This window comes from Neofelis nebulosa, chromosome 3, assembly GCF_028018385.1.
Source record: "Neofelis nebulosa isolate mNeoNeb1 chromosome 3, mNeoNeb1.pri, whole genome shotgun sequence".
NCBI lineage: Eukaryota > Metazoa > Chordata > Mammalia > Carnivora > Felidae > Neofelis > Neofelis nebulosa.
In genome coordinates, this window is record NC_080784.1 from 150,999,584 (window position 1) to 151,012,605 (window position 13,022).

Here is a 13,022-nt window from a genome sequence, read left to right on the forward strand (position 1 = left end):
CACAGAAAATTAGCCAAGGTCTATGGGCAAGGGAGAAACCACAAACTTGAACTGTAGTGTCTCTTTAGGAAAACAAAAGCAAAGTTTCAAGCAACTGGCCTGATGAGCTTTAAGATCTGGAAAAGACATAAGAAGCTTAAGGTTTCTGCCACAAAAGGGGGCAAGAAGCATGAAACAAGTGTATCCATACAACACTGAGAAAGCCCCAGATATAAGCAAAACCAATGTAATGTATGTCTCAGTTGTTAGCAGTTGTAAAAATTGGAGGAGGTGACCAATAACCTCAAATGCAAAACTCCAAGGAACATCAAAAATCAAGGAAACATGGCATCACCAAAAGGTCACAAAACTGTCCAGTAACTATCACAAAGACTCAAAATTCTGCAACTTACCCAATCAAGAATTCAAAATAGCCATTTTAAGGAAACTTTATTGGCTCCAAAAAAAACATAAATAATTCAATAAAATCAGAAAAATGATACATGAAGAAAATAACACATTTAACAAAAAGATGGAAATAAAAAAGAATCAAATAGAAACTGTAGATCTGAAGAATACAGTGGATGAAATAAAAAATATATATTTATTTAATAGAGACCATCAACAGCAGAATCGACCAAACAGAAGATAGAATTAGTGAGTTAGAAGATAGGAATTTGGACATAAGCCAATCAGAGGAGAATTAAAAAAAAAAAATACAGTGGAAAAAGTCTATAGAACATCAGTAAAAAGAAAACTTATCTACATATAAATGAATCATTGGAATTCCAGAAAGAGAAGAGTGGGAGAAGGAGGCAGAAAGTTCATTTAAAGAAATACTAGCTGAGACCTGCTCAAACCAGAGACTTGGATATCCAACTTAACAAAACTAATAGATCACCCATAACTACAATTCAAAATAATCTTCTCAAAGACATATTATAATGAAGCTGTCAAAAATCAAAGACAAAGAGAGAATCCTGAAAGCAAGGGAAAAGAAGATTGTAATCTAGAAAGGAACCTCCATTAGGCTATCAGCAAATTTTTTTCAGCAAAACCCTTACAGGCCAGGAGGAAGTGAAAGGATATATTGAAAGTGGTAGAAGAAAAAACTGCCAGTCAAGAATCCCCTATCGGGCAAAGTTATCCTTCAGAAATGAAGAAGAAATAAAGACTTTACCAGACAAATAAAAGCTGAGGGAGTTCATTATTCCATATTTGCATTGTAAGAAATGCTGAGAGGAGTTCTTTAGCTGAAATGAAAGAAGTTCTTTAAAATAAAAATTACTACACATCCACATTACAAGAAACAGTGAAAAGGAGTACTTTAGCTGAAATTAAATGAAAAAGCCCTTTCATTTATATGTTTTCAATGAAAACATATGAAAATATACAACACAGTAGTCAAATAGTAAATATACATATAAAGGTTAAAGGAAAAGAGAATTAAAAATAAATATGACAACTGTAATTTGTTAATGAATACACAATATAAAAAGAGGTAAATTGTGACATCAAAATAAAAGGGGTGAGTAAAGGGAAGAACTTTTTATGCAATTGACTTTAAGTTGTTATCAGTTTAAATAAATTGTTTTTATCTATAAGATGTTTTATGTAAGCCTAATAGTAACAACAAGGCAGAAACCTATAGTAGATTCACAAAAGATAAAGAGAAGTGAATCAGAGCACACAACCATGGAAAATCACCTATCCACAAAGGTAGGCAGAAAGAAAGTAAAAGGAGGACAATAAAACTACAGAACAGCCAGAAAGCAATTAATAAGATGGCATTACCAAATCATTACAAATCAATGATTATAATAAATATAAATGGATTGTTCTCCAATCAAAACACACAGGGTGGCCTGACGGATTTAAAAAAAAAAAAAAGACCCAGCTAACTATACAGTGCCTAAAAGCTTCTTACTTCCACTTTAAGGATACACATGGGTTCAAAGTGAAGGGATGGAAAAAGATAGTCCATGCAAGTAGAAACCAAAATAATAATAATAAATAAAAATTTAAAAAGAGAGAGGGGGGACAACTACACTTATATTAGACAAAATACACTTTAAGCCAAAACTGATAACAAGAGGCAAAGAAGGTCATTATATAATGATAAACGGGTGAGCTCATCAAGAAGATATAACCGTTCTATACACATATGCACGAGAGAGAGAGAGAGAGAGAGAGAGAGATGGAACGCTAGCAGAGGAGGCCAGAGACAGAGGGAGACACAGAATCTGAAGCAGGCTCCAGGCTCTGAGCTGTCAGCAGAGCCCCATGCGGGGGTCGAACCCACTAAGGGCAAGATCATGACCTGAGCTGAAGTTGACGCTTAATCGACTGAGCTACTCTGGTGCCCCTAGGGCATTTTTTAAAATTACAAGTTGTTATGTACTATATGCTAGGTCATTTCTAAAATAACACTGTGATATAAGTAGTGTAGGTTTCTTGGAAGGAGTTTAGATCAGGCATGAGCCTGGCATGTAGTTCAAAAACAATGAGAAAGCTGATCTTATAATTTTAGAAAAACACTAAGATTGCAGAGGGAGAAGAGTGTTTGTTTCTTTTTCCTAGGTTAGACCTAATTCTGCCCACTTATTTTTTAACCAAGTGTATATCTGTGAACTCTTACCCCAGCTGAGAATGTTCGAGTTGTTAACCTTATTTTTTAGAAGAAATTGGGGGCGCCTGGGTGGCGCAGTCGGTTAAGCTTCCGACTTCAGCCAGGTCACGATCTCGCCGACCGTGAGTTCGAGCCCCGCGTCAGGCTCTGGGCTGATGGCTCGGAGCCTGGAACCTGTTTCCGATTCTGTGTCTCCCTCTCTCTCTGCCCCTCACCTGTTCATGCTCTGTCTCTCTCTGTCCCCCCCCCCAAAAAAATAAAAAAATAAAAAAATAAAAAATAGAAGAAATTGGATTGATCGGCTTGATCACATTCTGGATGGGCAAGTGAGGAAACATTAAATTCAGGAACCTATGTCCCAACATTTTTGTTGCCATTTCCCACCTGAAACTAGAAAAAGGACTAGCGATTTTGGACTGGCTTTTGGTTTTTCTCCTCTACTCCACAGAGTTTTAGTGGACTCATCATGGCCTATGAATCTCTCTCAGGAGATAAAATAAGTATGCTATTCCCAAATTTTACACTGCATTTGGTTTGGCAAAAGAGGGAATATGAGCAAAGGCAGGAGTTAGAGGCCATTTTAATCTAGAGTCAGAGCTTGTAAACTCAACACTTTGCCAATTCTACACTGGTTAACAGGTAGTGGGAGTAACATGACTCCCTCTGAAACTTCTTGCAGGTTTCACACTTTGTCTAGAAACTGCCCCACCCCCTTCAATGGGAATAAAGCCTGCCTGATGGATGAATTTAGAAATTCTTTTGCTCCTAGCCATACTGCCCAAATTTTATCCTTAATTTATAACATATAACTTCTTGAAAGCAATCCAAAGCAAGATTTGCAGAATTTAAGCAAATGAGTAAAAAGATATCTGGTTACACGTGCATTTTGAAATATTACCTCCTTTTGTAGAAAGCAATGTATAGTATGATAGAGTTTAAAGTTTATCTAACTTTCCATAAGATCTGGGCAAGGGCCACTGATTATGTTTGTGTTTTCTTCTGTGAGATTTTTGATTACTGATCTCAATGAAAGCATTGCAATACCATCTTCCCCAGAGCTCTGGGCAAATTCTTCCATTTCCTATAAAGAAAGAATTTCCTCATCTATGAAAGAAAGTCAACATAGGGTTTTCTTAAAAAAAGAAATGGGAGCATATACTTGGAATTAAAGTGTTAATACAAGCTCTTATGTCTAGGAGTCCTTGGAAAGGAGACAGGAACTAGAATGAGGCATGCTAATCAGCATAAAGGATCCCCAGGACAGAGTGGGTAGCTTCCCTTAGTCAAAGAATCATGATTTGATAATCTGACAATCACTTTAAAAGTAAAAAAATAAGTGTCTGCATTTCATGGTATCATACGGATTGCTGGTATATGTGAAGGGAGTTCAACTGAGCGGATGAAAGGACCGTCTCTGGGAAAAATAATTGACAGGAATTAAAGTGAGAGATTAAGATTTCAGTCTCTTTAGCTGCGTTTAGAGCCAGAATCAGAACAATGGCAGAACTGAAGTGGGATTGAGAAGCAAAGAACCCGGGGAGAAAATAAAAGTGAGATTAGAAGGCACGTAGTGATTCAGTGTAAATTGTGGAACTTACATTTTTCCGTTCCATAGGCAGCAGACACATTTTAGTCTCAACTATAACAGTTTAAAATATCATAAATATAGAGGTGCCTGGGTGGCTCAGTCAGTTAAGCCTCTGACTTCAGCTCAGGTCGTGATCTTATGCTTCCTGAGTTCAAGCCCAGCATCAGGCTCTGTACTGACAGCTCAGAGCCTGGAGTCTGCTTTTTTAATTTTTTTTTTTTAACGTTTATTTGTTTTTGAGACAGAGAGAGACAAAGCATGAATGGGGGAGGGTCAGAGAGAGGGAGACACAGAATCTGAAACAGGCTCCAGGCTCCGAGCTGTCAGCACAGAGCCCGACGCGGGGCTCGAACTCACGGACCGCGAGATCATGACCTGAGCCGAAGTCGGCCGCCCAACTGACTGAGCCACCCAGGCGCCCCTGGAGTCTGCTTTGAATTTTGTGTCTGCCGCTCTTTCTGCCCTTCCCCTGCTTGTGCTCGCTCTCTCTCTCTCTTTTTTCTCTCTCAAAAAGAAGCATTAATTTTTTTAAAAAATAAAATACCACAAATACAAAAAAGAAATTCACAAATACTATTCCCTTTAATGTAGGGAGTATGGTAGATCTGAGCCTGCAGGTGAATCATTACTTTTGGTAAAATATGTAGAATATAACAGAAACAAATCCCTCATTGAAAAAAGCCAAACAAGTTTAAAAATCAAAACATACAATATGAATGAATTTTTATTCACAACATGTAGAACATTCTTTGTGTTAACATATGTGCTCATGTACAAAACAATTACATCTACCTATTAGCATTTTCAATTAAATTATGATCTACATTTTAATTGACTAGAAAAGCCAGAAGTCATTAAACTCCTGAAAAATGTGTTCTTATTAAAACTTAAACTGGAAAAAATATAATGCTTCAATGGTTTTATTTAGCCTTTGTATACCTAAAATTATTATCAGAGTTTATATATTTAATATTATGCTTTATAGATTATTTAAATAGACAAATATTTCTTTTTAAGAAAAGCTTTCATCTCCACAAGGTAGAATATATTCCTTTAATTGTTAAGGTAGTTGTTTTGAATAAACTCGGGAATTGCTAACAAGGTATGCAAATCTTTACTGTAACTCCTTTATGTCATTTTATAACAAAAAAGAAGGAATATCTTTAAACTATGATTTTAAAGACTATTATAGGAAAGCACATTATCTAATTGCCAGATAAAATAATTCAGCACTATGAAACATTGCTTTGATAGATCTTAAACCAAGCAGCATTAGGGTTTACATTTTCAAACTTTATTCTTCAAAGCATCATAATTATTTTCAAACCTCATCAAATTGAGAAAATATGTTGTTTCTTTATATTTCTTTATTATTAATTTAACGCCTAAGAATTGTTTGCCTTGCTGTTATTTAGGCCACTATTCCTGTAAAACACAGATAATCCTCCAAATGATTTATATTGTTCTAAGATGCAGCTATAATTTTAGGTCTATTAAAATTGGATTATAAATATCAAGCTGTGGTAAATCATTTACTGAGCTTAATACATAATTCCAGTTGGATTAAATAATTCTTCAACCTCAAGGGTAAATAACTGGCAGATGTACTGGAAGATAGTTTTTTTAGAAAAGAAAGGGAGAGAGAATCCTTACTTCTACTGAAATTCAATGTATATCCTTATGCTTACTGCAGATTTCTGGCGAATGCTAGTTATCAAGAAGCCTAAGTATTAGTTCTTGGTATAGTGGTCACAGTACAGTTTTTGAGAGGACCAGGAGAAGTGCTGGGGTAAGGGAAAGGATGAAATGGGAAAACCCACTGCATTTCTGTTAGATGGAGAAATCATCCCCACAGCAGACAGAATTCTGAGAAATGCATATCCCCCCCCCCCCAAATTATCTGCAGTGCAGTTAAAGAGTTATAGTTTTGTCTCTTCTTTCCAAACATGGATATTATAAGTAAAATTGGTGGGAAGAGTAAAGGGCAGGTATTAAATTATAATTGTTTGGTTTTGTTCCACCATACCATCTATAATTCTAAGTAATCGAAATCAACTAGTTCTCTAAAGTCACAAAGTATTATGGTACAAATCTGGTACTATTATTATTAATTTTTAAATCAAGGGCAATCTTCAAATCAAAGACAAAAGATAGTGTTTTGTACTCCAAGGGGAACAAAGATCGATGTGTCATATGAAATGAAATTAATGGTTTTAAAACATGATCCACAGCAGAGTAGAAACTTTGAATCTCCTAATATTTCTATTAGAAGGGAACCTCTGCTTTTTTTCTACTTTGTCTAGTTTAGAGAATATGCAATAATTATAACATACTGGATGCAAAATGATGTTAAGTATTTAGAAAAGGTTTAATATGATTGGTACTGAAAATAGAATTTATTATTGCATTCCTGAGTTCTCAAACACCATCCTAATTTGTTGAGCTAAAACAAGTGAATAAAGTACTAGGATTTTAGTAGTAGGAACCTCCATGTGTTTATCTTCTCTTTTTAAAGAATAAGGTATTATACATCTTAACTCTAAATCATGTGGTGAACTCCTTGGGTGATTCTTTGATCTTTGACTTCATAAGCTGAGGAATGGACAAGAACTGGGAAAACTAGGAAAGAAATCTGTTCAAATCACTGGCTGGTTAATTCAGATGGGCCCTGTTTTCTATCTAAACTATTAAACTATTCTCTCTTGTTCTTCTTCCCTGTCTTACCAAATTTCCAGCAACAAAACAGGCAACATTTTGTGACCAGGAATATAGTAGTAGCCACACAGGCCAGCAGGAACCCAATCACATCCAACGAGTGGTACTGGACCCAGGTGAGGTCATGGGAGGTTGGCCGAAGGTGTTTGGCTCCTTTGTGGCGCATGACAAATTCAATCCAGAAGACTGCTCGATCCAAGGGCTTTGTAGGCTGATCATGGTGAATTCTTGATAACCTCATAGCATTCTCTTTATAGCTAAAGATTGGATACATAGATAGCAATTTGAAAAAATTCATTAAGAACATGAGATACCTAAAATTATGTTTCTATCATTAAAAGGATATTACATAATTATATAAGAAATTGTCATAAATGATATCGAGTACAGAATGCCTATGACAATTTATTTCCTCTTGAGAGATTTCTAGATACGTTGGCCCTATCAGCAGAATTGTTTGTAGTTTAAGTAATAATTGGAAGTAAGGGAGAAAAGACTTGCTAATTGGAAATACCATTAAAAAGTTCAGAAATAGGAATGTAGAGGGACACCTGGTTGGCTCAGTGGGTTAAGCCTCTGGTTCCTGGTTTTGGCTCAGGTCATGATCTCATGGTTTGTGAGTTCAACCCTGAATGGGGCTCCTTGCTGACAGTGTGGAGCCTGCTTGGATTCTCTCTCCCTCCCTCTCTCTGCCCCTCCCCTATTCATGTGCACTCACGAGCTCTCTCTCACTCTCTCAAAATAAATGAAAGTTAAAAAAAAAAAAAAAAGAAATATAGAATATGTAGGCTGAGAATACAGACTTTTGATCTCATTTGCTAAGGAAGGTATTAGGAACGAGCTAGTGATAGGAAGCAGTATTGAGGGGCAGGCCAGTGATAAGGGGCCCCCTCTCCCCCTGCCTGAGTTTGAGCTGGAGTGTGAGTGGGATGATGCAAGCAAAATGAATCTGTGTTCCTTTTCTTCTTGGGATGTTATTTTCAGTTTGTTGTTGTTGTTGTTGTCGTTGTTGTTGTTCTGATGTGTTGCTAAAATTTGTTAAGTGGACTCTAGTTCTTTTCTGGAGCTGTTTTCTTTCCTGGAGGTCTCTATAAGGTTGATCTTTGCCAGGCAACAGAGAGGCTAGGGTCTTCATCTTGCTGTTTGGATCTCTCAATTGTAATGTATCTGCTTTCTCTTGTTTTAAGTTAGTATATACCAATATAGGATTTATTTTTTATTTATTTATTTATTTTTTTAATTTTTTTTTTCAATGTTTTTTATTTATTTTTGGGACAGAGAGAGACAGAGCATGAACGGGGGAGGGGCAGAGAGAGAGGGAGACACAGAATCGGAAACAGGCTCCAGGCTCCGAGCCATCAGCCCAGAGCCCGACGCGGGGCTCGAACTCACGGACCGCGAGATCGTGACCTGGCTGAAGTCGGACGCTCAACCGACTGCGCCACCCAGGCGCCCCCCAATATAGGATTTAAAAAAAATTTTTAATGTTTATTTATTTTTGAGAGAGACAGACAGAATGCGAATGTGGGAAGGGCAGAGAGAGAGGGAGCCACAGAATCTGAAGCAGGCTCCAGGCTCTGAGCTGTCAGCACAGAGCCGGACACAGGGCTCAAACTCACAAACTGTGAGATCATGACCTGCGCTGAAGTCAAGACGCTTAACTTACTGAGCTACCCAGGCACCCCAGTATAGAATTTTTTAATCAAAAAGTAGCATGATCCAATTTTTATAAAATTATTTCTTTTTCTTCCCTATTTATAGAATAGCAAAAGGAAATATCTGAAGTAATATTTCTCTACTGCTAACTAGTTATATCTGCATCAGGAAAGTTATTTTTTATTTTTATTTCTCTATTTTTTATTACATTGCCTAATTCTTTATACTGGTAATATTTGCAATTTTTAAGAAATAAACAATAAAATTGTTAGTAAAAAATAAAGATCTGCGTCTCTTCAACAATAACTTATTTTCTTTAAATAAGCAGTATTTCTTTGAGGTTGTAATCTATTACCTATTAACGGTAGGTGAATCAAAAGGCCTACATAAAATTTGAGAAGTATAAAACAATTGAATTTGATATTACCTAAAAGTGTCAGCTTAGGGCACCTGGGTGACTCAGTCATTAAGCATCTGACTTCGGCTTAGGTCATGATCTCACGGTTTGAGTCCCACATCCGGTGAGCTCCAGCCCCACTTTCGGTGAACACGAGCCCTGTTTCAGGTGAGCCCTGCTTCTCTCTCTCTCTCTCTCTCTCTCTCACCCCCTCCTTTCTCTCCCTCTTTCCTTTCTGAGATTCTCTCTCTCCCTGCCCCCTGCTCACTTGCACCCTCTCTCTCCATCTCAAAAAAGTGTCAGTTTAAAAATTGAATGAAACAATTTACTCCTTTTAAAACACCAGATGCTTCTCAGAAAAGAATATATTCTATACTCACAAAGGGTTGTTAATAACTGCCTTCAAAGCGTTAAGTAGATCGGAACTTGTCATTGTATGTAAGTCTACTTTAAGAGCTGCCCCTTTGGCTTTCATACGAGCAATATTATCATACTGATCACCAAACATGGGAATTCCCACCATAGGGACCCCATGGTAAATAGCTTCATAGATCCCATTGGTTCCACAGTGAGTGATAAAAGCTCTGGTCTTGGGATGACCTAAGAGGAAAAAACATATCATTATTCAAAGTTGTGAGAGTTTCAGAAACAGAAAATCGTGACACCTATAAACCATTGATTCAATTAGGTAACACATACTTAAATTCAAGTTAGTTAACATGCCATGTAGTATTGGTTTCAGGAGTAGAATCCAGTGATTCATCACTTTCATATAAAACCCAGTGCTCATCCCACAAGCATCCTCCTTAATGCCCATCACTCATTTAGCCCCCTCCCTCCCTCCCTCCAGCAACCCTCAGTTTGTTCCATTTTTTTATGGTTATTTATTTTTGAGAGAGAGAGAGAGAGAGCGAGAGAGAGAGAGAGAGAGAGAGCGCATGAGCTGGGGAGGGACAGAGAGAGAGGGAAACACAGGATCCGAAGAAGGCTCCAGGCTCCAAGCTGTCAGCACAGACCCTTACATGGGGCTTGAACTCACGAAGCGTGAGAACATGACCTGAGCCAAAGTCGGATGCTTAACTGACTGAGCCACCCAGGCACCCGTTCTATGTCTTTAAAAGTCTCTTATGATTTAGGCAGCATCTTCTACACAATTCTGTGCCATGAGACTATATATAAATTCCTATAAGATCTAAAGAAAGCAGCAATTCGTTATTCCAGGCTAAGCAGCAATTACTTACTCTAGCAAGTAAGTCATTTCACAAACCTCTAAGAAGGTCTATGTGGACTTTAAATGATGGAGAGTAGTTGCCAGTTGGACAAATTGGGGTGAGGAATTAATAAAAAAGAGGATGGAGTGATTTAAAAAATGAAATTCTTGTATGGATAAGGGAAGGAGTGGTGGGAGGTACAGGGTTTCAGTGGGAGAATGTTGGCATAACAGTCTAGGAAGATAAATTAGGGAAAGTTCATGAAGCACTCTGTTTAATAAAATGGGATTTTACATTTGATTTTATAGTAGTATAGAGACATTTATAATATTGGAGATGGTGAATAGGATTCTCACTTTTTTTTTTTTCAAACAGAAGAGGAAAGAAGAGAGGTGGGAGTAAGTGGATATAGTAAGTGGATAGAGGCTGCTGCAGTATTTTATGCAAGAGTTAATGAGAGCCTGATCTAAATGTGTGTTGACTCTGACTCTGAGGAGTCATAAATGGGAGAATTCTATTTTGATTGTAATTTAGAGCTCGGGAAAGATTTGCTCCTTGACCAAACTCTAGTCAAATTTCTTTGAACTCTCTTCTCAACTAGGCTCTGATTTTGGAGCTTCTGAATTTCTCTCTGCATTGCCCAATTTTAGCAAGAATCCTACTAAATCAGTTTAGCTAGACTCCCCCAGTTTGGTATCTGATCACCCATATTTATATCTGATTGGTTTCCTCATCCTTCACCTTCCCCAGGTGGTGTCTGATGACCCTGGTCTGTTTTCGGCAAGAATCTGCTTAGGTTGGTGTAGCCAGAATCCCTCCCTTGCCCTGATGTTTCCTCTTAGTGTTCTTCTACCCAGTGACCCCCACTCTGCTCCTTGGCTATAAGATCCCCACTTTTTCTTATTGTATTCAGAGTTGAGTCCAGTCTCTCTGCTTCACTGCAAAAGTCCATGAACTAGTATCTATATTCATCATAATGGTCTTGAATAAAGTGTGCCTCACACTTTTTAACAAGTATCATGAAGAATTTTTTCTTTAACAAGTTCCAGAAGAAATGCGAAGAAGAAATTAAAGAGTTTTTTGCTTGTTTTTAACACAAATTTGTTGGATTGATCCGTTACTAAATTATCATTCAGAGGATCCCTCATTCAGCTCTGTTTAGTTTTGCTTCTCTTTGGTCTTACCAAGAAGATCATTCTGGGGAATCCATTCATATAGCCGGGTATTGGGTCCTAATGTGTCTGGTTTTTTTCCTGTGTATCTCCACAGAACCTGTTAAAATAAATACCTTTAATCTATTAGAAGATTTTCAGAAGCACATCCTTTCAAAATGAGACACTTACTCAGAATTAGCCTAGTTCAATGCCTCCCTGTAACAAATGAACAAAATAAGACCTTAAATGATTAAGTAATGAATGTTTAAAGCACTGAAACAGCAACTATGTTTTCAAACGCTTGCAATAATCCTAATAGACTGTCATCATCAGGGCCATTCTCAGTAGGTGAAGAAACAAAACCAGACAATCTGTATATGGAATAACTACATATTGGTGTTATTAGGCCTTTGTGGGAACTTTTGGTAATTTTTTTAAACAACGTTTAAAATTTTTTTAAACAACGTTTAAAGGGAATTTTTTTAAACAACGTTTCCAGAGGCAAAGGAGAAGGATGTTACATTCCCTTTAGGAATTTGTAAGTGTTTTGAACTTTTGTTATAAACTTGGCAGTGACATAGAAGCAAGTATTGTTGGGGTGCCTGGGTGGCTTAGTTGGTTAACCGTCTGACTTCAGCTCAGGTCATGATCTCATGGTTCGTGAGACTGAGCCCCACGTTGGGCTCTGTGCTGACAGCTTGGAGCCTGGGACCTTCTTCAGATCCTGTGCTTCCCTCTCTCTCTCTGCCCCTCCTCCGCTTGTGCTCTCTCTCTCTCAAAAGTAAATAAATAAAACATTTTTTAAAAAAGAAGCAATGTCTTTTTTATTGTGGTCGAATATATGTAATGATATTTAGCATTTTAATGTATTATAAGCATACAATCCAGTGGCATTAAATACATTCACAATATTGTAGAACCATTACTACTATTTTTAACTCAAATGTGTCTGTCCATCATCTCCAACATGAACTCTGTATCATTAAACAATTAACTCCCTATTCCTCCGACTTGGCAGACTTTGGTTACCTTTATTCTACTTTCTGTCTCTATGAATTTGACTGCTCTAGGTACCTCATCTAAGTGTAATCATACAGTATTTGTCTTTTTCTGACTGCCTTATTTCACTTAGCATTATGTCCTCAAGGTTCATTCATGTTGCATCATATCAGAATTTCCTCCCTTTTTAAGGCTGAATAATATTCCATTGTGTGTATATACCACATTTTGTTTATCCATTTATTTGGTGGTTGTGAATAATGCTGCTATGACCATTGGTGTACAAATATCTCGTTGAGTCCCTGATTTCATTTGTTTGGGTTTTTTTTGGATATGTAGGTAGGATTGTAAACACTGGGTCATATGAGAGTTTTATGTTTAATTCTTTGAAAAACAAAACTGTTTTTCATAGCTACTACATCATTTTGCACTCCTACCAACAATGTGCAAGGGTTCCAATTTCTCCACATTCTCACTAACACTTGTTATTTCCCAATTTTTAAATAATAGCTATACTAATGGATTTGAAGTGTTATATCTTTTGTGCTTTTGATTGCAATTTCCTTAATGATTAATGATGTTGAGCACCTTTTCATGTACTTATTGGCCATTGTATATATTCTTTGGAGAAATATCTATTCAAGTCCTTTTCCATTTTTGAATTGGGTTTTTGTTGTTGAGTTTTAGGTGTCCT

General features: G+C 37.0%; 1 protein-coding gene across 4 annotated transcripts in view; it reads right to left on the minus strand.

Moving 5' to 3' along the window:
• Positions 1–4,902: 4,902 nt before the first annotated feature.
• The window catches only part of LOC131507505 (UDP-glucuronosyltransferase 2A2-like), a 49,213-nt gene continuing 41,093 nt past the window's right edge, over positions 4,903–13,022 (minus strand). For 3 of the 4 annotated variants that reach the window (XM_058722373.1, XM_058722370.1, XM_058722372.1), the window contains exons 4-6: positions 11,360–11,447; positions 9,345–9,564; positions 4,903–7,168 (exon numbers count right to left, since the gene is read on the minus strand). In XM_058722373.1, the coding sequence (XP_058578356.1) occupies positions 6,889–7,168; positions 9,345–9,564; positions 11,360–11,447 (588 nt within the window). In that variant the 3' untranslated portion in view covers positions 4,903–6,888. The remainder of the gene's footprint in view (positions 7,169–9,344; positions 9,565–11,359; positions 11,448–13,022) is intronic. The other variant, XM_058722371.1, reaches the window with a different exon arrangement.